Here is a 25,828-nt window from a genome sequence, read left to right as displayed (position 1 = left end):
CCCGACTAGATCGTCTCCTCCCGTGGTTTGTCCACACCTTGCACACGCATGTGAGATCCGACACACTGCTGCTTCCTCTCCTAAACCGGAGTGAACTCAAACCAACACGCATGAAGTACACCAGCATTGTTTTCTCTGCATTCCTGTTGAACGCAGTCAGAACACGTTGCTTCTCATCTGAACTGTTAACCCTTTTATTCGCTTGAGGAGTTCAAATATTCACGCAGGCCTATTGATTAACTCACAGTAAAAGGAGACAAGGGATTTTACAGCATTTACAGTCGCTCTGTAATGCTTTGCACGTGTACTTGTTGAAGTTCACTGACACAAGAAGTTGAACTTTATTATTAGTACCAGCATAGCACAGCAGTTGAAATGCTGTTTCTTTTCTTTTCATTAAGCAATGGGGTAGTTTTTCATGCTGTCTGGCACTGATATATTTCTTAGGCTCAAAGTCTATATATGTTTCAGAGTGTCCTGAGACACAGCACAGCAAAATGTACCCAAACTCAATTTACATTATTACAACTGTGCAGACAGTACCTTCACCAGGCTGTTGCTTCTAGTGTTTTTATTCAATTGAGGCACATTTATAGTTCAATGACCTGTGACTATTGTAATCTGTGTGATTTATATACAAATGATTGCACTGCTAGGCTGGCTCATGTAAACCTCCAACATCGGTCGCAGAGTAAAGGTGATGTGGACTTGCTGTTCTTGATGTTGTTGTTCAAAACAGTTTTCCCTTTTTCTCCAATGGATGCTGAAAAGATCTATTTTTCTGAATAAATAGTCGTGTATTTTCAAATTCGATTAAAAAAATTCAGTCAAGGAAAATATTTCAAAACCAAATTCTGGAGGAGAAAAAGAAACGGGTTAAACTTGTGCACAGGAGTAGATTATTCTGCTCTGCAAAGCTACATTTCTGAAAGATTGTAAAATTTTGAAGATACAAATCTAATTTTAGTCCAGAAAAAAAACTTTGAATATCATGCCTTTACTATTTAAGTTTTCAATCCAGGGGAATTTGTGCAGAGTTCTGAAGTTTGTCAGCTGTTTCCCTACAGTTGGCTCTGTGGCAGGAGGGTTAATAACTTTCAAGTATTTATTTCATACAATTTGTCAAAGGAAACAAGGCTGGGGGGCAGGAGGGAGAACTGGGATAGAGACTTGTTCTGTGCAGATGGGAAAGAGACAAAAGGAAAATAACTTTTTCTCTCCCTCTCTGCTCCCTCGCTCCCGCTTCACCTTAATTTTTGGATTCCTAGTTCCCAAAAAGAACTGGAAATGTCTTTTTAACAAGACCCTGTTTTGTTATTATAATAACCCCGAACACCACTCACTCACTCACGATCTCTCCCCCTCTCTCTCCCTCTCCCCCTGTCTCTGTGTCCTCTGTGGGAGGGTCGATTAGGTGGGGGGGTAACAGGGAGGCCCCTTTTCCGTGACCCAGAGAGTCAATGATACATAAGCCACATGACCGACTGGGCTTCTTATTCAAGGCAAACAGCTCACATACAAAAACCTGCTGCAGGCTGCTGCTCCACACATTCACAGCTCTGCTGAACTTGGCACCAGCAGCCTTTCTCTAACAGAAACACACCTCCTCAGGAGAGCTCAGACTGAGACGTGCCTTCAGTCTCGGCGTGGCGCTGTCAGGCTTGCACACAGATATATAAATACATTACAAATACATATATAGATAGAGGTCTGGACGAGTGTTCACACACACACACACTCATACATATTCGCACACACAGTCTCCCCTCAGGAGAGAACACTCCCTCTCCCTCTCTCTCTCTCTCACACACACACACGCGCACACACGCACACGCGCGCACGCTGCACTATATCAGCTACTGACTAACGGAGTGCCAGAGGGAAGTGCAGAAATGAATGTGAAGATCCTGACACTGGTGATTGTGCTGTTGGTGTCTCTGCTGTGCTCTGCCAGTGCCGGTAAGTCAGGGAGCTCTGGATGTTGCGTTCAGGCTCTCTAGAATTCTTTCTCTCCTCCTGACAGCACAGGCTCAGCCAGGCATCTGTAGTTAATCCACTACATAACCGGTTAGTCCTCAGTGTTTCGAACCCTGAGAGTATTAGCACCTGGTCAAGGGCTGTACTGCAGTGCAGTGGTTCTCTAGTTTCTGTTGTTGTGGCTTGTTTGTTTTATTTGATCAACTTGAATGGGCATCGATTGCTTTGTTATTATAACTTGCTTATCTCACAGATAAAATGCTTCTGTTCAGACTGAGAGGTTTAATCTCTGCATGGGGCTGCTCCTCTGTTGGCAATATACTGACATTAATAGAACAAAATTGCTCTGAGTACCTCCAAGCTTGTCAGAGAACATGTAGGTATTATTTATGTGTATTTATATATAATGAGCATGTTATATACATTTATGTGTGTGTATATTGACATTTTATAAAATCACACCCTAGTATTCAATTGCCACTCTGGTGCCAAAGAAGTCTTTCTGGGTGGACATGTTTTTATTTGCATATGAGCAGAAGACTGAATGTTTTCCATTATGAGTAGAAGCTGACTTTTAAACCATGGTGAATGAAATTTGACGGCTTTGTCACACAGAGAAGCACAGTATGGTGTCACTGCAGATCAGATGGACCACGATCGCGGTTAAGGTTGACTCATGTAATACACACATGCACTCACACACAAAGGTGCGAATGTAAATCATAAAATTGCATTCAGTGAGAGTCATGCACCAGGCTGGGGGCACTTTCTTGATTTGCAAAAGCTGTTGCACTGACATGCAGGAGTGCATTTTAGGAAATCAGATGGTTTGGAAGGATACAGTTTGCTGAAGCAAGATCCAGGCTGTGAGAGCAAAGCACAGTAACAGTTTAGTGTAAAAATGAGCAAGGGAGATACGGTAAATTCCTAGATTATTGCCAGTAATGACACCCTTGTACTAATGGGCAGTGAGTGGTATGTGTGGGTACACATGCATTTTAGGCATCGCTTCAAGAAATATTTATCCATGCTTGCACGCATGCATTATACCCACACAATACCATTTCTATTTTTACATGACTCAATGGGAAATGACCAGCCTACATTAAGGTGTCATTTTACATGCCCTAGGGTGGCACCATTAGGCACAGAACACTACAGGATGTTAGACAGAGGCGGGAGAAGTGCAGTTTAGTGCAAAGCAGGAATATGTTGCTTGTTGCAGGTTGAGCTTCCGTTCCTCTGTGCCAGTGCATGCCACTTGCAATGTTAACTCCATTGAAAGAATACTGAGCGTCACTGAAGCTTACATCTGTCTGTGCTAAACATGCATCTGATGTCTGCTGTCGAGGGAAGGTGTTAAGAGAGGCTCGGCGTGTAGGCAGTGGGTGTGAAGTCTTTCATCTTTAGATCAATGCTCTGAGTTCATTCCTAGTTTGCTAGAAATTTCAAGCTATTTCAGTCATTTGTGTGAGCGGCTTCATGATTTTTATGGTTTTAGTCCTCTTGCTACTGAAGACACTGAGCCACTAATGCAACAGGCTGTAGCAGTCGGGCTCAGTGTACCCTGCGACAGGAGAGGGTGCTGAAGGGATCTGTGCAGAATAACTCAGTAGTGCCAGAAAAGAATGAAGCACTCGTGCCTTTGTGCTTCTTCCTGATTCTTCTGGCCTTTAAGCAATGGGCTCTGTGTGTGAAGGTCTGTTTAAATTACCTGTGCTTGGTAACTGAGCAGACAGTCTCCAAGGTGTGCTGTATGGGCTTGTGCCTCATTGATCCCCTATCGATCAGCTACATCTGAGGCTGGACTGAAATGCCAGTGGGAATAGTAGCATCCAGCCTGCCCCTGACTGATACTGTACCTAGGGCACCTCTGCTTCCTCTCTTCTGTCACTTTGCACTGAAACAGCATAAATCCCTCAACACGCAATGAGCAGAAAGGATCAGAACAGAGAAACAGAAAAGCCTGAAAGGTCTAATTTTAGCTGTCTGGGTGACTTTCTATGTGCAGCCCCCATTAAACAGGTGAGTTATCTAAAGCGAAGATTACTCACCTGTTTAATGGCTAGACCCTGGCTAGAGTTCATGAAAGCTTGTGCGTGTAAAAGGGCCAATTTCATGCAAGCTGTCAACGTTGCTTTTATTTTGTATTAAACTTTGATGTATTGTTGCGTAGGCTCTCACACCAGCATGGATGTTTCAGACACACTGCCATACGTTCTGGGTCAAGAAGAGCCACAGGCAGGCCGGCACAATAAATACGGGCCCCGTTAAGGAAGCTGCAGGCAGGCAATGTTTCTTTTCAAAGATCACTGGGATATTTTGTTAATCCACATCAATGGACCTTTCTTAGAAGTACACAGAAGCTATTAAGTCATGATTCCAGCACGTTGAGTGCACTTGCTTAACGGGAAGAAAGTCTGTGGGTCTACAATCAAGATCATAGGGGTCATAAAAAGAAAAATCAGGCCTCTCTTGTAATATATTGTAATAACAGGATGATAGACAAAAGCCGTGCAGAAGGCCTGTGCAGCTATTACAGGACAATGTGGAATCAGTTGGCAGGTCTTTTGAGGCTTACTGCTTGTTGGCAGACGGCAGCAGAAACTCTCTATCACGAGGTCACAGGTTCAGATCTATTTTATGAATAACCTGGATTGGCTCCATCCTGCAGAAGCAGAGAGAGAGAGCAGGCCGCCTGCAGCCAGGGTGGCCACAGCAGTTCAGCTTTGTCTTCCTCAAGCCCCAATTGACAGAACAGCACTCTTCAAGCACCTTCGGCCTGGATGGCAAATTGATTGCTTCTATCCTCTCTTAACTGCATCCCACACTAGCCGTCCCGTTCGCGAGCTGTTGAGAGGATTGGTTGTGGTTGCAGTCAGGGACCCCAGCGAACACCTTCATCCTGGCTGAAGTGTTTGTAAAGCACCTAGACAATGAAGGCCAGGTAATCACTCCCAGGCCTTCTTCGGCGATGCAAATAAGACTACCATTGGAGGCTGATCCATTCTTAAAGACTATTTAATGTTGAAAAGAAGTCTTTCTTCAGCTGTGTAGAAGGAAATGCAAACCCAATGTTAAGATTTTCTTCCTGGTATCTAGATGAATATTCGTAAATATTCATTAAAGGTATAAAAGCGAGTTTGGTTCTCTGTTTACCTCTGAGGGTGGCTCTACCTTGCAGATTCCAGCACGCGTGCCTGCAGAGAGCCTGCACACAATTTAAGGACCTCAAATAAATAAATCAGAAAAAGCCGAGCTCTGGCTTTGGTCTTAAGTTTAGTGCAAAGAGAGAGAGTGCCAGCGGGGCGTCTGGGTTTGTACAGGTGCCGCGGGCTTTCAGGAGTGAAGGAGCAGGCGGGCATTGAAATATTAAAAAGCCTGTAAAACCTCACAGCTGGTGGTCTCTCTGCCTCTTCCAAATTTGCAGGTGGATGAAAGGCACACTGTGATAATGAGAGAAAGGTCTTGCACGGCTCCAGGGAGCGAGCCTCAGTCAGGCCTGCTGCAGCTCCCTCTCGAGACCCCGTCGGGGCCTTCGCCCACCAGCACGCGAGCAAACCTTTGTTCCAACATCACAGCCCCTCCACACTCCCAGGAACCCCAATTCACGGCTTTGACGGCTTAATTAAACCCAGAAATTTCAAACAACTTACATTTCCACCAGGGCGGAATATTAAAAGATTTACAGCTCCCTTTTAAAACCAAAGTGTAGTTACAGTTGTTGCCGCCTGATATGAACAGGGTGAATTTCTTTATTAACTGCAGGGCTAACTCCTGAATGAATTTTTAAGGTTGGTGAATGTGTGTGCTTTAATTAGTTTCACAGTCCATTTGAATGGAAAAAGATGTGCCTGTACATAAAAATATAGGAACAAGTAACAGGTTTATTCCCTGCTGAAAAAATGAAGAAAGAAAACATAATGTTTCGGCCGTGGAGCCTTCTTCAGGTGTGAGCTATAAAAATACAGCCCCATGTACATGTATAAATGAGTACAAACTCATCTTGGTTGTGTGATTTTAGTAGCCTGTTGCTGTTCTCTATTACTCTAAGGTTTAAATGGCATACTTAGATTGTTTATTGCAGACACTCATAAGTAATTGTGTAATTAAGTAATTTTGATTAAATGGGAGAAAAATATATTAGTCTTTCAATTAGCGTCCACTGTTACTAGATGTGCGATGGGCTGGGATCACGTCAGACCAGTTAATCGCATAACGAACAGTACAGGTAAGAACTAAGTCAGATTGCAGTTTTGAGATGTCCGGGAGCACTCATGTGCTGATGTAAAGGGCAGCACTCAGACACCCGTGTGGCAAGGTGTCCACATGGTGTCCACCCATGTGGTGGACACCTCGTGAGAACTGTCTCGGGTGTCATCTGTGAACGGGACGGTGAGCAGGGCGAGGCAGCCTCCTCGGTGGACTTCAAGCTGCGGGTCAAAGGTCCCCAGTCCCACTGCTGTACCTTGTGTTCCTAACCCCGCTCCCAGAAGCCTTTTGTTGTTCGTGAAACTGCAAAGCTCAACATGAGTGCATTTATTTTTTAAAAATCTCGAACGCAGACCGACGTTTTTGCTGTGCATAGGAAAATGCGATAATGAGCTCATAAAAGTTTTTGCGGTCGAGGACGTTCTGCGTGTTTCTTTAAAAATGTTTTATTCCACTCTGTACTACAGTAGCTCCATCAATTTTTGAAGCTCTGTGTTTACTGCAGGCAGCAATGAATTCCACACGCGCACCTGAAATCTTTTCTAACTGTCATCATCGACAGTAATTATGCAGAAAAGGGATTTTTTTCTGCGCGGTAACTGCGGGTTCCCAGTAGAAGTCAAGATAACGATGTACCAGCTGCCGGCCTCGCACATTTACTTACAGGGGAAAATTTGATTTTTTTTTTTGTGTGGATATAATACTGTTATCTTCTTGTTGTTTTTTGTTGTTGTTTTTTTTCTAACAATTTAATGCCTACCGCCAAGCTGTTCTATTTAATTTGCATTTCCTGTTTCCCTGAAGTGTTGTATAGTAGACAGCTGTTTATGAGTCAAAAAAGAAAAGGAATTTATCAGGGAAAAGTACAGTTGCTAGCATTTACTGAAAGCCATGGAACACATCTTGGATTTATTGGGGCCATGTTCGCTAATGGAAACACAGTAGTAATGTACACCATAATGTACTAAAACAGTACAGCGTCCCAGTACCCCAAATCAAGCCTTAAACGAACTGAAGGATTTTTAATTATTTCCAACTAATACCAGGTTTTACATAAAATGGACGTTTTCTTATTACGCTTTTTCATTTTCAACCATTTGTCCCATTTTAATTGTCTGCACGCGGAGTGAGAATTGTTTATTCACACCTAGAGTGTCATTTCTGTCCTCACCTCTGCAGCCGCGTCTGATGGAAATATTAAAACATGCATGATTGCGAGCAGGAATATATTGCTTTGTCCTTTAATAACAAGCCAGCTAACCACCTGTTAACTTTTGATCCAAAAGGTCTGGCACACGCCCAGCATTTCAATGAATTTAAGAGCAGAAGCTCTGCTTCTCAGCCTAGGAGAGTTTTGCATCCCCCGAGGAGCTTGAGCATTGAGCAGTACCCAACGGGCTGACCTCAGAATGAAATCGGGGAGCTCGTGGGGGTCCGGGTGCCACCCACTGGGGGTAACCATCACCAAACTGCCTGCTCCCCACTCCCAGCAGTCTCCTTCGGACAGCCCGTGGGTTTCAGCTGATCCGGGTGGAGGGGAGAGGTGGGAAGGGCAGTCTTCCCTTGGTAGAGTGTAGAGAATGCCCCCCGCTCCCCCAGCTTGGCGTCTCAGAAGACGGTGGCTGAGGGCTGCCCCCCCCCGGGCTGATTGGCACCACCCTATGTCTCCACTGGCAGCTCTTCTGTGCAAGGTCCTGGCCGGTTCTGCCACAGCTGCCATCCCTACACAGTCCCTGTCAGGACGGCCCCCTCCCCTCTCCAGCGCCAGGTCTGGGGAAATCGTACGTCAGGCCTATCCCCTGGCCCCGCCCAGCTCTTTCTACACCAGGATTCACCTCAGGTCACTCGAATAAGGAGGCACTTGTTGTTCTTCGCCGGATTACCACACCGTTTGCTCAGCACATCCAGCGTGGTGTCATTGTGTTATTCCGAGACACTTCAAACCAAACAATCTGACTTCATACTACGAAATACGTCAGTTGTGCTGGGTGGGCGGCACATTGGTTGCAAATATAAGCTAAAGCTACAATTACACCTCAATTATACCTTTCTGTGTCTGCTGCTCTCGGATTGCTGTGGCGTACCGTAATTGAAGCAGGGCAAAGCGTACCAAAGGCCAACAGCGCGAAGGCATGGCACAGGCGTGACAGCTCATAGAGAGATGGTAAAGCGCAGAGACCAGGAGGATGCATTGCAAATGCAAAGCAAAACAAATGCATTGCGTCCTGTGTTTCACCTGAGGGTGACAGACGTCTCCGTGGGCCTGGAAAGTGTCCTCTGCAGTAGTTTGCGTTGGAGTTTGTTAGTCGCTTTGCTGTGGTTGGCTCGTTACAGAGTTGGGGGAGCGGTCGATGCACACCTGGCAGGTGAGGGGTTAAGTCCGAAATGGGGCAGTTTTGTCATTTTTCATGCACTTTCTTTTCCTTTTGCGGAGTCGTGGCGGACAAAGCCGCCCTTCTCCAGCCCGACAAGCCCGGCATTATCACAGCAGCACAATGCTGCATGTCAAGCAGGGAGCTGGGCGCTGGAATCCACTCCTCACACGCTGGGAGCAGCACGAGGAAAGGGTTAAAGCGCCCAAGACACACTCATCACGGATTCAGGGCTGGTGCACTGAAATTTGTAAACTGGGAAACCTGATTCATTCCAGCTGACAATGTCATTCTTTTTATTCCTAACTGAGCGCCTTTCACTGTCGCTGCCATGGAAACGTGGTTTGAAAGTCCACAAGAGATTGGTACCAGTTTCTGCCAAGAACCTGAGTTACTGGTAGGCAAGCGATAAGCAGCGTTGCCTTCAGAAGGCAGAATCTTTCAGAATGGATTTTATTTTAATTATTATTTCCCCGTTTGCGGTTCAGGGATGTGTAACGACCTCTCTCTTCACGCATCAGGTACGCGCCAGGCGAACTCAGCGGCAGCCTGTTTCTCACAGATGGGCTGCTTAGTGCTAGGCATGGCTTTCTTGTACTCATCAGAAACCGCAGGCTGCAGAAAAGGGCTAGAAAGGGATTATATCTTCTCTTAACCCTTTCAGGAACCTGTCGAAAAGCAAGACATTTAAAGACATTAAAATACTTTGCAGCTCCGACTCGACCACTGTGGTGGGCCAACCAGTGCCCACCTCAAGTGATCTTCCAAGGTAACACTGAGTTAAGAACATGACCTGAAGATAATTCACAGACTGGTAGCATTTACTCTAATAGTAACACCGAAGTCTTTAGGATGCACATCCTGTATGTAACATAGACGCATCGCAGTTGTCATTTTTGTCTTCTCTCTGCTGGGAAATTCATGATCTTTCCCGTGGTATTCTGCTCTGTGTCCGTTCTGGAGAGCACTGATGAGTGATGTGTCTGTTGGGTATGCTCTGTTGAAGAGCCCGCTAAGATGGACAATGAAAGACCTCCTGCTCACATTTAATCTCCATGAATTTACAACATGCCCAGATCTTCTCGTTCAAAAGCTGAATAACAAATCCCTCTGGCGAGGAACAGGAGGCTGGGTGTACCTGGACAAACACACACAGCTGCACTGATGGTCAGACACCTTCCACACTCCTCTCGCCTCCTGCCTCCCACAGCAGAGCAGGGGCTGGGGTCTGAGCAGAGGCTCAGCGAAGGAGAGATCTGGAAACGTGACCTTCCAGCTCCAGTCAGTAAGACCGGCACTGAGACCTCTCTGTTGGTGCTATAGAAATACAGCAGTTCAGATACAGTTTACCTCTGCTAGTATAAACGTCTGTGACAGCAGCCAGAGTGGACCGTTGGCATAATTTAGGTCAGAGGCCACTAGAGAGTAAGCAGATTCATCAATCTCAGGAAATTAGGGAAACATTCAATCGCCAGATTCTCCTGCTGGGCTGCACAGTTTGTGGAAAATGAGTGCAGTGGATATTTCATAAAGACTCTAAGACAGAAGCCAGAATTCCAGTGAAATTTTCTTCCAGCTCTGCATGTTTATCAACCCGTGAATTTCAATTTGTTGGTTCAAGTACAGATATAGCCTTCCTGTCTGGGAAGGTATTTTCATCAGTGGGTAATATGTGTACTTATGAAGCTGTTCAGTGTAAGTACTGTATATATTTATTTAGTGAATCTATGTATCTTGTGAATCTTTACTGAACTTTAAAAATGACAACATTTCTTTCTGCAAAGTCAGGACCACATGTCACCAGATAATAATAAAAGAGGAAAAACAGAAACAACTCCTAGCAGCTGGGCTTTGCCATTTCAAGGATTTAAATGGCTCAGAATGGGATCTGGATCAGTGGTAGCCAAGATCAAATGGACCTAGATCAGTTAAATGCCTCCTCATTCTGCCTCTGTTACTTCTCAAAAACAAATTTTAGGCTCATTACAACATCCCTTCACCTTTGACTCTGGGCACTTAGCTGTTGCCAAGATCAATTATCAGGCAGACAATGCCCTCTGAGTGGGATGGCAAGGCTGTGTCTAGTGCTGTCAGCGCTCAGAGCTGCAGATCTGGCTGTGTGTGGCGGAACAGGCAGCAGCCAGGCCTCGCTCGCCATGGTTACTGCAGCCCTGGGTTCCAATCCAATGTGCTCATTTCCATGCAATGGCAGCTGCTTGTTTACCCATCAGAGAGCTTTGAAGTTGCTTATTTTCTCCCTCACAGAGGGGAGATGATAATGGGTAATGGGCTCAGAAGCATAACAGGCTCCAGAGAGCCTACAAGCTCAGCAAAAACTGTACGGACCCCTGCAGACACGCCTTTTATCAGCAATGCAACAAGGATTGAGCAAAGCAAAACAAAATAATAATATCGGTTAGAGGCTGAATAGAAATATTCCGGTAAGAGGCTTAGGGAACACTGTTTTATGAACAGGAGAAATACCCAAGGAGCATCTTATTTCAATGAACATATTAATATTTTCAGTGCATTTTCTAGGTAGACCCAATCTAAACTTGCATTTAGCCAATGATAGGCATGATGTGACACACAACCAGATATCCTAGACTCTTTTGCACTAGCTGCTACCCACAACAAACTCACACCTTAACGCTACACTGCACCTGAGTGCCGTCCTTTGCTTACATTGTCAGATTGTAACACGTAAGGTGCCGCCAAGCTGGCAAAGCACTACAGCTTCAGTCCATTATGCCCTTCTGTGGGATGCAGTGCCACTGCTCGAGCTTGCCACACAGTTGAGAAGAACTTCTGCTCATGGTGTCCATCAGCCTCCACTCCCAGCTCTCTCCGCTAACAGACCAAGCTGCAGGCAAGTTACACATGTAAACTTCACTCACTGAGGGCTAGTTTGTCATTTATAGAAGCCTGCTGTCAGACAGGTGATGTCAGTAGGACAAACGAAAGAGGAAAGATAAAGGAGAGTGCCTGAGGAGTGTGGAGGAGCAGGAGCAGGAAATGAAACAGGAGCCACTGGCCATTTGTCTTTGGTTTGGAAAGAGTCCAACCGGCAACGCAAGGCTTCCTTCTTCAGACTACCAACCAGCATCGATGCATTCCTGAAATTCCCATTTTATTAAGCTTTAATCTGGGAATTACATACTGGAGAATGAGTGGCGTTTTGTTTGAAGGCAAAATACTAGGAGTATTCTCACTGAGACGATCAGTTGTTAACTGCGGGTATCATGAGACATCTCTCTGGTCAAACAGCCCCATTTTGCACTTAATTTCTTCTAAGTGTAATTCTGAAGCTTGGAAAGATGAAGATCGCTTCAACTTCAAACTCGGCTACCTTGCTGTGTGTAGTAAAAAAATACATATATACCAAATATATTCCGGTGCGCTCGGCAAATTGAAATCAGAGCTGATGTGCTCACCTCCTTCAGCTTCAATTTCAGGAGACACTACGTCCTGATGGCCAAGTCTAGTTTTGAGCTAAAGCCACTCATTAGTAAAGATTCACAGCTCCAGGCACCTACTATTCTGGGTTTAACTGGGCTGAATCTGCTTTTGGTCTTGGCCTGGGGCTCTGCACCGTTCTCTGTTGACCTAGCTCCTGTATCTTCAGCAGGTGAGGTCTGCCACACTACTCTTACTCCTAGAAAAGACCAAACCCATGTGCCTGAACCAAAGTTCCCTCCAGGCGGCACGTTAATTCCTTACTGACTTATCTTCCTTTGACAGAATTATTTTTAGAAGTTTTCATTAATTTTTTTTCCCTTCCTGTGGCCTGGCTGCCGTAGATTCTTCAAAAAGCTGTGTTTTTTGCTCTGCGCTGAACAGTGAGCGGTCCCAGGCCTGACAGCTCTGTAAACTAGGAGTGCCTGAGCTGCCTCATTAAAAAAGGCCTGACAGAGCTCAGCAGAAGTGCCTCTCGATACGCTTTCCTTCCTTCTGCGAAAGCGTAGTTCCAGGTGTGGCATAATCAGAGCGTTTCTCACTCTATCCTGGTAAAACGTAACTTCTCAAATATTGTGACACACGTGACTATGCATGTTGAAGAGCAATTAAATTGTGGATGAGACAGTGCGCCAAGCGTTGTATTCAACAGGCAGGATAGGAGACATTTGGCTCAATTGCAGGATATCCTCAAATGTCTCTAGAGTTGCCCCAGCAATAGCGAGTGTCTAGGGGAAATCTCCCACAGGGGCCCCAGAGAATAGGCAGTAATTCTTCCTGCTGATTAACACACTCAGGGCCTCCGACACATTAAGCCCTCAAGATAAAAAAGGCACAAGCTAAAAGCAGTCAGAAAGTGTAAACTGTCATTGCTCTTTCTGTATGTGCTATCATAACATGAGGATAAGATGAGGATTAGGTGCCTGTAAAAAAGATCTTGTTTTTGTTCTGAGATGGTAATAAATGTCCTGTAGCCATTTGTATGTATAAATGAATTATCTCCACTATTTAAAAAATAATGTCAGGAGTCCTTTCCTCCTTAAAAAGAGATTAAAATGAAAATGTACTGTATCTACTCATACACTAGCAATTTAAAGCCGGAAAATGGTTAGCAGTTGCATGAATGGTTGAAGATATGCAGACAGAGCAAGCATGAATGGATTTATAGATCTCTAATCCTTTTACAGACAGAGTACTTGTTCTAAAGCTGCATATGCAATGTTGTAAGTAATACATGTGTTTAATAAGAATCGCTTAGAGAAAGTTTACTTGTTAACTGCCTGGACTGGAAAGTAAAAGGAGAGCAGCTCCAACATATCTAACCAGACAGCTCAGCAGATCTACCATCGATTGACAGCAGATGGAATTTGCAAACAGTTCCAATAAGACTAATTAACTGGAGTCTCTGTTCTTTTTATATCATGCACAAAGTCAGTCTTGGAATGGAAGCAGTCAGACACAAGCAATGAATCTTGCCAACGGGGAAACTTGCAGCATATTTAATTTTAACCCATTTAAATCTGAATTACTGTTGAGACAAAAGTCTTAAATTGTTTTTTTTCTATAAAATGTACAGCATTTTATCTATTGGAGTTACAGGATTCGTACTTAAGAAAGTGTTAATGACAGAAAATCTATTGATGTCAGATTGCGCTTCATTTCAAGGACGGATAGTCAATTCAATTACTAAAAGTAGCAGTCGGTGGCAGCCATTTCCTTTAGGACCTCCAGCTTTTCCTCAGAACGAGTGGGAATTTCTGGACACAATGTGAGTGATGTCATTCTGGTTGTTGACAGGAAAGCGCAAATGGCATCTTCCGTCTTTCCAAGACAGCCGCTCGGCTTGCTCTTGAAGATGCCCCGTTGAGGAGAGAACGTGCTCCCGGACTGGGTGTGGGGAGGGGGGGGGGGCTGGAAGGCGAGAGATGAGGGGATCCCAACACGTATGAACTACAGAAGAAGGGGAGCTTCCTGAGCGCGCAGGAAGAGAGGGAGAGGAACTGTAGAACACTACCATTCAACCTGAGAGTTATATACTGGAGGTGCCATTTACAGTACAAGCAATATATGTCAGATACTGCAGAAAAATACTTCAGGGCTCAAACAAGTAAGAAAATGTGAAAACATCTCATAAATAAGTTATCAATCAATACATTCCTGAGCAGACAAAAAAAGAAGTCACGATTAGCCCTGCTCCTGGTAAGACACATGTATAATTAATATCAGGCTACAATGAGCTGCAGCTGAGCAATCATTCTCAGGCTGGGCTTTGGGAATTTTCCACTGTAAAGCACAGCAGCCCTGAGAAAGATATATATAGTGTATACACACTCACAGGAACAGTGTGGCTTCAATCATTTCCGAGCGACAGACCAGTCCAGGCTGAGCTGTGCCAGATTGCTGAATGTAAAGGGATCTATGGAAAACTGTTGTTCAGCGTTCTGTAGCAAATGAATGATTTTCTGATAAAGAACAAGCAGTAGGGGGAACAGCCTATCTATGGTATGTATGTACTGTACATACTGACAGTCCAGCTGTGGCCTGGAGGCTCTGTGTTCTCCACAGTCTCCCGTCCACTCCTCCTAGAGCATAAGATCAGCCTTGTTGAGAGATGACTGTTAACATCTGCACGCAAGCACGCACACACACAGAGCTGCTGGGCACGTGGTGCGAAGGCCGGAGAGAGTCTCTTTTCCCCGTGTGCCCACACAGTTTAAACAAAGAGCTCCCTGCGCTTTGGAGTGGCAGGACTGAGCCACGGCGCTGGTCTGTCAGACACCGGTGATCTGCAGCTGGCAGCTCTCCTTGGTTCTGTGAGAAAAAGGAAGCGCTCATCTGTTCTACACCGGCTCAGCTCCGATCAGCTCAGGGTACGCGCGGGATAGACCCTGTATTGGCCCATGCACACACACACGCACGCACGCACGCACGCACGCACGCAAGCACGCACGCCCAGACCAACGCCTCCCCTCTGGTCTCTGCAGGGCCGTTGGCCTCCACGGAGCAGAGCAAGGACATGGAGGAAGGAGGAAGCGTGAGGAAGCTTGTCCAGCACAGCGCCGCGCGGGGCGGCCAGAGCCACAGGCCGGCCGGGTGGAAGAGGAGACGCCCCCGACCCCGCCTCTCTCACAAGGGGCCCATGCCATTCTAGAGCAGGTGAGTCTGGTTTGGCGCCCCCTAGGGGGCTGGGTGTAGGACGTCTTACACTACGTCCTCCCCCTGCTTTTCCAACATGCTCTCCCAAGGGGTGTCAAGTGTAAACAAGTGGAAGCCATCATCTGGAAGAAAGGGAAACAGCCCTGCAATTTAAACCTTTTCTTATTGTGGATATTTTTCTATTTCATGCAGCCCCACAATATTGCCTTTTTGTGCTTTATATGGATTTGAAGCTTTCTGTAAGAACGTTTTCTTAATGAGTCTTTTTATTTGGCTTCCATATTCTGATAACAGAGTAGACTTTAGCAGGTTTACCGAAAAAGTATGCTTTAGAACACAAATATTATAATTAATCTTTATTTTATAAAACACCTCAATGATCTCAAAGCACTGTGCACTGTACCTAGGCTCTGTCACCTACAGTTCAACACAAGCCATACAGAAATGTGCACTGAATACCTTGTTTGCTTTCATTTTCCTTGAATATATATAGAATATACTTGAACTTATAGTGAAGTTACAATCTATAGTGTCTTTCCCTTGTCTGAAACTGAAATGTGCAGAAGGCAAACTGCCCACTACAATGTACAGTCCAGAACAGCTTATCTGCCTCTTACACCAGATCCCTACCATGTTATTCTGGGACTGAGGGAGGTAGGGGTGATGAGGTTATGGAAAGGTAATTGTTAACCAATTATATTTATAAATTAATCGTGTGTCATTGCGTCATATTGCTGTCCTATGACAGAGAGTATTTGTGAGAGGGCTGCTCTCTGAGCAGTTACAGCACAACAGAAACACTGGCAAGGAAAAGGAAAACACAGTCAATGTTTTCTTTTCAAAGTTCATGTATCAACCAGCCAGCAAAACATTACTCCGACCATGTCTAAACAGCACCTACAGGTAACAGTCTTCCTGAGCAAGGCTCATGTGTCCAGGCAGGAAAACAGTCAGCACAGCCAAAGTTAGATTATTTTTGGCAGCAAGAGCCCCATATCTTTATATCATTACTGGACTTCAGGCTGACCTTTCCCATTTCTCCAATAACTTCTCGAGTTTTATTAACAAAAGAGAAAACTCAAATTACTGGTGGTTTGGATTGTACAACTTAGAAATCATACCTACCAGCCAGGGCTCAACTCCCCCTTTCTAAAATAAATAATTTAATGAAAGCCATTTCCTTGAAAGACTACATTGGGGGGGTTAAGTTTAATCTTAATAGACCTCTAGGTCAGCTTTAAAATTTAAGAATATTTGATTTTGCAGGAAAACAGCTGTGTGAGCCATGTCTTCCAAATAATAATTATATATATATATATTATTTTAGTTGTACTTTGTATTTATGGAACAAGTAATAGGTTTATTCCATGCTGAAAAAAAGAAGAAAGAGAACACAACGTTTCGGCCGTGGAGCCTTCTTCAGGTGTGAGCCTTTGTATTTATGTTGAGTTTGAACATTTTGTAGTCATCAGTCGAGGAGCAAGGGGGGAAAGTCACCCAACCTTTTAAGCAGCAGTGCGCCTGGGTGAAATGAGAGAACTTTAGAAAGCGGACAGGCCACTCGACAACCCGTGTGTTTTGCTGTACACAGTGATTCTGTCTCTAAAATATCTCGGTCTCCTCAGAATGTCATGAGAAACCTTCCCTACGCACGAACGTTGTGCTCGACGCTTCTCATTCGAAGCTACTACGAGGATCCAGATAATACGGTGCCTTTCAAATGACCTTATTTACTCCCTTCCAAGTTTCAGAAACCTCAGACCTTGTACGCAAGTCAGCGCACCTACAGTACGTTTCTGAAAGCATGAAGCGCAGTAACAGTAAATCTGCACCTAAAAATTTTCAATCCTTACTCCCCGGTAATTCCTCGGAATAGACGCGAACGATAGTTTTCGAGCGTGTTCTCTGGCGGGGGAAAACAACCTGCATGCCAGCAATACCGAGAACTTCTGTGTCAGAGCAGACTCGTCCAGCTGTCTTACTGCAGCCCGGGACCCTTCAGCAGTACGCAGTAACCTCACAGGACATGCCAAAACACACACTGCGCAAACCTGCGGAGCTCCACCATAAATTAACCCTGAAGGGAAAGCCGTGTTGTAAACGTTCGAGGTGTTGTTGGTAAATGACGGGGTTGATAGGATTGCAGAGGCAGGACATGAAAGAGGCAGTGGGTGAGCCGCCTTTTTCTTTATTTTTTTTTAAACGTTTTTCAGTCATGCTCCTGTTTCTTTCTGGGAATTAAGCTTATAACTGGTGTGCTTTTAAATTCTGCACTTCGAAAAGTACAGACAGGAAGACATCTAGGAAGCGCAGGTTGAAAATAGGACATTGTTCGCCTTACCAGTTTCAGTGCGCTTTAAAAATGGCAAAAGGCGACCATTTTTTTCCAGATAGGGTGGTGAATCCTATTTGAAACGAAGGAGCATCATGCGCACAAAAGCTATGCACGGAATGGTTCTGATTCGCTCAATGCAGGCGCAAGAAATTATTTTCTCTTTTTTTTAGTACACTTCATGGGTAAGATCTGTCTATAGTGCTTAGTCAGAAAACAGTTTTTGAATTAAGGATTAAAAACAGACCAATGGCAGCATTAAGAAAACTAGAATGCTGAAAATAACATTCCTAAACATTTGCTAAACATTTGCTAAACAGTGCAAAAGGCAACCAATTCAACGACAGGTTGTTCTTGTTGCACCTCCTAAACAGGGGAATTTTTACAGAAAGAAAAATATTATATATTTAACCACAGGCATCAATACCACACCCCTCCAAGAGTTTAATACATGAAATGTATGTATAAACTGCTCAGCAATGTTTAAAATTTGAATGTTTTGGGGGGATAGATAATATATTATTTTCATAAGTCCAGGCATTGTCTTCATATCATCTTCACACAGTTGAAGTTTTAATGTGTGAAATCTGTAACACTCCAGCTTTCACAGACAGATCATTTGTGTCTGTTCCTTCCACTATAAAAAATCACTGTGGAAAACTCTGCTGATCAGGCCTATCCTACAGTCTGTCCCTCCTGAATGAGTCCCATCTACATGAAAACTGTAAGACTTGTAGTCCATCATGCTAAGAACCAGGCTGAGACCTGTCTCGTACTGGGGGAATTAATGTTTCAGCAGGCAGGACTGCCAACAGCAGGACCACACTGCTCACGCCCTGATCCAGGGAGCACTTTCACTTGCCAGTTTTTGTTTTGCTTCTTCTCATTCTTCTCATGGGGGAGCCTGTCTTTGGAAACAGTGGGAGTCAGGTATTGTTCTACCCAAGAGGGAATGATCCTAGATCAAACTCAATGGGAGCTGGAGAAAAAGGCTCCATTGTGCCTGTCTGTGTTGCCAGTCAGAATTGGACCCTGGCTCCCATTAACAAGTGTGTGGGGAGGAGAAGCCCCCCCCCCCAAAAAAAAACACACACACTCCCCCTGCCCCCAGCACTGTTGCCGATGGAGACAAGGCCTTGAGTACCTCAGCTCCCGCTGCCTGAACAAAGAGGCTGGGGGCCGAGTTCAGGCATGCTTGCCGGTTTTACAGCTGAAAGGAAAAAATAATAAAGTAATGAAAACCCTGATCGTTTTCATTCAGGGTTCAGCTGAACCAGTTGTACCTTCATGCCATAGGGTTTAGTAAATGTCTAAGGTCCAAGCATTAGAGATTTCCACAGGCAAAACCCACAGGAGAGAGGGTGAACTAGCAGGTGCCTCAATCCTGACTTTTAGAAACTCCTGTGTCATAACAGAGCACATGTTCCCGAGGTGAGAGTCTTTTCAGCCAAGCTGAACTCCTGCCAGGGTGTGACAAAAGAAAACAAATAACGAAAAGGCAGGAAACCTGATTTGAATCGGAAGAAGCATTCACAAAAAATAAACTTCAGAAATAATGAAACACTTAAATCCTGTTTCTAATTTGGCCACAGCAGCAGTTTAACTTAATGCCCAAGAATGGACCTTAGTCAGCACAGAGCACTGTGGTCCCTCTCTGAGTCCCTCAGAGGTGCAGCAGGATTAGGTAAGAAATATTGCCTTTCACACAGGGACTCAGCCATAGATAAGGCTTCTGGGGGGATTATATTTGATTAGGGAAACAGTGCTGGAAATATATTTTTCTGAGCTCAGGAGATTTTTCGAGCAATAAGATAGGGGCAGCAGCAGGACAGCACAGGATGAAGAAGTATGAACTGCAGTTTAGAGACTCGTACCTGGCCATGTGACTCCCAGAGTGATCTCAGACATTGCCTTGAGCATGTTGATTGGATGCCACTAGTGAGAAAAGTTAGAAAATCCCAACATTTGAGCATGCTTTATTACATATAGAATGGGCCAGTCTAGCTTTTTTCTACACAAGACATTTGTAGAAGAATGAACACTACTGAACTGACATTTGAAGTTGCTTTGCTACTCTTTCAGAAAGAAAATTAAATTATCATGGCTCATTTGCAGCTGTGTGTAAATATATTTTGTCATCAGCCGCTTGGTCACTGATTTGGGCTTTGTGATAAGTACTAGAGAAGACCAGAATACTGCCTCAGTGCAATCAAAGCGGGAAGAAGCAAGATAAAAAACTAAAAGATCTGAAAGATGATTTCATTCACGAAACAGATTCCAAATGTTTCGGGTGCAGGGTACACACATTGTAAGAAACCTATCTGACTGTCTGCACTGTTTTCCTGGTCTGGTTTCAGTTTCACAATCAAAAGGCCCGCACACTCCTGAATCGTCCTTGTGCCTCTCAGTCAGGCTCTGCCCTGTTTCCCCAAGCACTTTTGAGAATGAACTCCTATTGCATGGAAGGCATGATATCCTGTAAAGGCTTCTGAAGGAGCTGCTCTTGAGGCTTACAACAAGTACAGGCCGGCTTGGCACCTCTGCAATTCAATTAACATCACAATTTATGGGGGACTGCCTCGGCTTACACCTCTTGTCTTCTCCCTTTTCTTGCAGGCACTGCCGAGAACGCCCTTCCCCCAGATTCTGATCGCTCTTCCTCTGCACTGGGGGGCCTTGCAGTGGGGGCCTGGGCTAGCCCAGCCCGAAGACGGGCGTCCTAAACAGCGCCTCGCGTTTTTTTTTTTCAAGCAACTCTTCGTCTGCCCAGAAGGACAAGCCAACTCCCCCCGGCTCTGCAAGGGAGAGTGTGTGTGTTGGGGGGGTTGAGGGGGAGGGGAGGGAGGGGAGTGTGGGGGGGGAGGGGGGTGGAATCTGGAATCTGGAAGCTACCAGATTCTCTCTCTGTGTTTTCTCACTCGCTTCTAGAGCCCTTTCATTGCCCTCTGCCCGGAGTCACACACCCTGCATGACGTGCGGCCCACTCAGGAGCCCGGTCCAATCAGTCTTAGTCCTAAAGCGTCAGACCCTTCAGAAGGTGCGGTAGTGCCGTCCTCCAGTCCAAGGTGATTGTGGTCCTTCGTTCTGCTGCCATGTCGCTCTTCTCGGCTGTAGGAGTAGGGAGGAGGGGGCTTGCGGAGAGCAGGGAGGCGATCGGTCAGTCACGAGTGTCCAGCGCTCGGTTCTCCCCAGTCCACCCAACAAGCTTCATCCCCGGTCAGGAGACTACACTGTCGGACCAGCTACTCCAACCCTTCCAGGTCTGCAGCAGGCCTCCTTTTAAGAAAGCAAAACGAGGCTGTTGTTTATCGTAGACTGGCATGAGATGGTATTGCTAATGTTGTTGTTTTTTCCCTCAAGACTTATTTGAACCCAAATTCTGATGTTCCCAAACATTTAGTTCCAAAGTTTTGCTTTCACCAGGCTAAAACTGAAATTATACTCTCCTGCTTGTTGGCATCCTATGAAAAAATACGTGTACATGCATATTCCTTTTTTAGTACCTCTGTAAAATACTACCCTGCCAGCACCGCCAATGTAGTCATCTTACTGCCTTTTTTCTTTAATGAAGTGCCAAATGATAATTGTCTCCAAAACGCTGCCAGGTTACCTCAACGTGGAGCCTCGAAAGCTGACAAACACGATGCTAAATCGTACTATACAGAGGTCTTAGAAAACATGATAAGGAAGTCAGCTTTTTAATAAATTAGACCCCTGCACATTGTCTAACTAGCTCAGTATCCAAGTTACCTGTTCCAGCCTATCCTCGCTGCACTGTCTGCTATCTGACTGACTGGCATTAGAGTTCTTTACATTCATTGTGAAGAGATTGAAACTTTTGATTGATGGGATGCAATGCCTTTACATCATACTGGAATTTGTTTTGTTTTTCTCAGGGTGCTGTGTTAGAAGCCTACACCAGAGCTATCTCTGTTCTGTGCATTTATTTAAGTAATACTTATACTTATATATGTGTATTTATAATATTGTATATCTCTCTGCCTATATATGCACCTCTTGCTCCATGCTCACAGACTTGCTAACCACTGTAATGCCACCATGGGGATATAGTTGCCTTTTCAATGTTCAGGTCAGGCTCTGCAGAAGAGCTTTGTAGAGTTCTGGACTGCCATCATTAACCTATCAAGCGTGTATGGTCCGCTGAAGGCAATCCTACAAGTCACATCAACCTAAGTTGAATAGGATGCAGGTTAAGAAGGGATTAGCTAACCCAGAGTTTTTTCATGCAATTTGCAGGTGAGTGGCAGGCTTTAATGTGGTAATAAAACATTAAGGAGCATTCAGATACTTCAAGCTTTTGTCTCCAATAGCTCAGTGTTCATGCTAAATCTCTATAATTCCCCAAGGTAAAGTGAGGCAGGAACCCACAACTATATTCCCCAAATAGCCTTTCAGCTATAATGATGTTACTAGAAGCTGGATTGCAAGGATTTTCTTTTTCTTATTATTTATGAAAGAATTTGGTTGGAGCTCAAACCATGCAGAATGCAATCGTTTTTTTCCTGCTCGTTTTTAATGAAAACAGAAGAGCTGTGGTCTTTCAGCAGCTCTTCCAGCCTGCAGGAACATGTCTTAATAAGATCCAGAAGTAATAACAGTGATAATGTACCCGAGCCTAGCTTACCTTGATTAAAAATGCATTAAAATTTAAGGCACGGTGAATACTAATAATCTCAGTCTGACCGTTATTCTTTCATCCCTTCTGAATGATTTAGATTTGATTTATATTGCACATAATTGAGGAGTTTCAAGGGCTGCCTTGTGTGTCTGTGTAAGATCTCCGGTGTGTCTCGGAGACGGGGTGCTGGGGGCCCATGCAGCCCAGCAACAAGAGAAGGAGTGGGAAGGGGGAGTCGGGGTGTGGGGGGTGGGGGGTGTCGGGGAGGGGGCATCTGCACAAAGGAGGGGTGTGAAAAACGTGCGGTTCGGGGAGCCCCTGACTGTTAAGGTGCTGAATGAAGCCTGTGTCCGTGCTCCTGCTTCATGAATGTATCTCTCCATGTGCACCACCCTGAAGCGAAGGATCAGCACTTTGGCCCAAAGCCAACAAGCATGGGAGGTCAAGAACTGGTTTGAGGGAGGGGGGGTCTTTTAGCCCTCTCTGCCACCCCCTCAATATTGCTAAACCAGTGACAAATTCTCTGTCATTAAGAATTGAATGTCGCAATCTGAAACCAAATATCACAGATCCAAAGTACAATTCTTTCCAATTCACCGGTCAGTGGCACTGCTGAGAAGACACAGCAAAGAGGGCATTATTCCTCAACACTGCAGAGCTGTGCTCCCAGGGTCCCTGACTTCCCTTCAAGACTTCAGCGCACGGGCCTGTGAGGATGCACATTTCTTTTGCAATTCCATTGCACTGTTGGAAAAATAAATCAGAGGCTCCAGGCATGTAGTGGTTTTCCAGTATTTCACAACACTTTCCCCTGGTCCTTGTATAGGAATTGTACCTATTCATCAGCTGGCTGCCCAAAGGTAGATTGATGTTCCTTTCTGTCTACAGTGGGAACACTGGCTATTTGTTATGGTATTGGTCTAGAAATCTTTTTCAGCAGATTCTGCAATGGACACATTATAACTAACATGCATCCTGCATGCAGAGCGTAATCCACAGTCCTCAGAAGCGCATTTGAGTAATGGGCTTCATGGCATGAAAAGAAAAGATACACCAGCTCAAATTGAAATGGTAAACCAATACATTTTAATGGAGCCCTCCAGAGTTCCTTAATGGCCTTTTCCAGGAGAGCTCACGTCAGAGAAAACAATTCCTGTTCTCTGTTTTATTTTCATTAAATCACGAGGCCTGAGTAATGTTGTTCCTATGCACTTGCTAGCTCGTTTCTCTGATATGTTTGAAGCATTTCTAATTCAGATATTTGCTCTTATTCACCTGTGATTATGTGCATTTGGCTGGGAACGAGATGCTTAGGAGTGAAAGACTGCACGAACCCTGTTAGCATGAGTTCGGGGCAGGGAGCTGGTTGAGGGGGGGGTGAGATCTGCTGTTGAAGTATTGGCGATGGAAGAAGTGCAGAACATTGCGTCTTCATGGTCCTCCATCCCAGACACATCAACTTTGGGAAAGAAAATGATCTTTCCTGAGCCAGGAGGGGCTTTCCTGTCAGATTCCACTAATACCCTTCAGAAGGAAAAAGTGTGCGCTCTGCATTTTTTTAAAGTAAAACACAGGCTGGCGAAGAGGCCAGGGAGCTGAAATGTACTCACTGTTACTCACCTCTGCTGCTGAGTGATCAACAGGTTGAACAAGATTTGACCTCCCAAAGAATTTCTGTTACTCTGAATCATTTCTCCTGCAGCACATTCAAGTGTGACCCAGTGATACAGCAGATCAGCCCTCTGTCTATTTCAGTGCACACTCCTATAGCCTTTAAATGTGAATATGCCACTGCAGACGGTGAACAAGAGCTTAGGAGGAGCTTAGGAGGACCTACACCCACCTATTGTCTGACCAGTAATAGTATGTTGCAGAAGGACATCAAAGACATTGTGTATTACTCCGTTTCTTATTTTTCTTGTAATCAGGTGGTTCACATCTGTGTGTTAATATTACCTGCCTGGCCAAATGTACAGTCTCTGTTTGATGTTGAACTGGACAAAGTGTATCAGAACTGGTTGAATACTGTGTACATATTTGAAATTTTGGTTTCTAATTTATAAAGATAAGCTTTAGCTCTTGGGAGTACCTATTTTTTTCTCTTTCATGCGTAGCTTTTGTGTTTTTATTTTCTATTTCTGTAAAGTGTGTAAATACATCTTTATGATAATAAGTAATATTAAAAAAAAATCTTATTTTAAGAAAGCATGGAGTTTTGTCATATTTTTTCCTTTGTGACAGTTTCAAACGCTGAGGTCACGCTGGGCCAGCCCTGTGTATATGCTGCTCTGTACTCTGGATGGTGGGTGGTGGGTACGTTAGAAAACACAGTTCGGAAACCTTGTAAAACCTACAACAAACAAGCCCTTTGCAGTCCTGGGCTGAGCTGTGGGCAGAGGATGACAGGACTTCCTAATGAGGGGATCAGGACTAATCAAGGCGTTTACCTGCCTGTTAACCTGGTGACAGTCTGCAGCACACAGAATATTAATACAGCACAAGTCCTAAGTTGTGTACAGAACCTACATATTATGACAGTGGGTATTAGCTGTTTCCTTATTAACTGGCTAGCTATAAGTTTGTATTTGATGCTAATGGTACGAAAGCCAAACAAAAAGAAGCAACAAGCAATTGTAGTGCCAAGCATTCCATTAAGAGCGAGCACTGCACATCAGCATTGAATTGTATTGGCATCAGCAGAAAATGCTTCCAATGAATTATGCAACATTATGCACAGAGTTGCGTCCCTTCACATGGACTGCGGCAGCGATGATGTGGCTCTGCATGCGCTGGAGGGTGATTACTGAGAGGGCCTCCAGGGTCAAAGAGCAGAACGCGAGAGGTGGTGAGGGCGAGCCCGTTAATGCGCTGTAGCTGTAATGGGCATGTCAGCACCAGTTCCACACGCTGTAAAACGGCACCAGGCCAGGCCCAGGTGGCTGTGTTGTTGCCCTCCCAGTGGGCGCCCTGCTCTTTGATGGGTGTCGGTCTGAAGGACTGTACCCCCACTCCGCTCCACCCCGCCTTGCCCTCTTCTAGGAAATGAGGTTATGTCCTCAAACCCCAGCCAGCTGTGTAATTGGACTTGGGTCAAAGACGTGACATGGGGCGTGAGAGACGGACCTCGTGTTACATAACACAGCGCAGGGGCGTGCCGGGCTGGGTCTTCAGCACTGCAGTCAAGCGGGACGGCTGGAGAAAGGGAGACACATTAGAGATCGGTTTGGACATCAGGCAGTTAAGGTTAGAGAATAAGTCTACTCCTGTCACTTTCATGACGTTACTGGGATTTACTGTGAGCCCCACTGCAGTTGGCATGACAAATAATCGCTTGTTGCGAGCTCACTTGACCAGTAAGTTTCCTAAGCTTTCTCATCAGCAAGTCAAGGTTAAAAGGATCCTTCCAATCCAAAGAATCTGGAGGCCTTGCTTTAGCACCCGATTGGCAGGTGTGTCATTGAACGCACTTTGCATAACCCCCCTTTTTAGGCTGAGTTAACTTCAGGGGGCACAGAAACCAATCAGCTGATGTCTCTGCAAGCACATAGCCAGGAGTGAGCAGAAATTATAACGTGCAGGTGACATAGATCAGCTCTGTGGGTATCTGCAGGATTTGTGTTAGAAGAACCGGACAAATTTTGAGAGAAACGTTTTACAAAAGAAAAAAAAAAGATCAATCAGATC

The 25,828-nt window shown here is 45.0% G+C and overlaps 1 protein-coding gene across 1 annotated transcript; it reads left to right on the top strand.

Moving 5' to 3' along the window:
- The first annotated feature begins 1,516 nt into the window (after window positions 1-1,516).
- Window positions 1,517-24,349, top strand: apln (apelin). Its single transcript, XM_015351784.2, has 3 exons — window positions 1,517-1,959; window positions 15,002-15,173; window positions 20,122-24,349. Exons 1-2 carry the CDS (start codon window positions 1,893-1,895, stop codon window positions 15,166-15,168), a joined length of 234 nt encoding a protein of 77 aa, XP_015207270.1. The 5' UTR covers window positions 1,517-1,892; the 3' UTR covers window positions 15,169-15,173; window positions 20,122-24,349.
- Window positions 24,350-25,828: the final 1,479 nt, after the last annotated feature.

Source organism: Lepisosteus oculatus, chromosome 8 (assembly GCF_040954835.1).
Source record: "Lepisosteus oculatus isolate fLepOcu1 chromosome 8, fLepOcu1.hap2, whole genome shotgun sequence".
Taxonomy (NCBI): domain Eukaryota; kingdom Metazoa; phylum Chordata; class Actinopteri; order Semionotiformes; family Lepisosteidae; genus Lepisosteus; species Lepisosteus oculatus.
The sequence above is the reverse complement of the archived record's forward strand: the minus strand, read 5'-3'. Positions and strand labels throughout refer to the sequence as shown.

Excerpts from the sequence above, each read along its gene's own strand:
- apln (XM_015351784.2), top strand. The coding sequence starts at position 1,893 with ATGAATGTGAAGATCCTGACACTGGTGATTGTGCTGTTGGTGTCTCTG. Across the intron at positions 1,960-15,001 it reads GCTGTGCTCTGCCAGTGCCG|GGCCGTTGGCCTCCACGGAG; the intron begins GTAAGTCAGGGA and ends TGGTCTCTGCAG.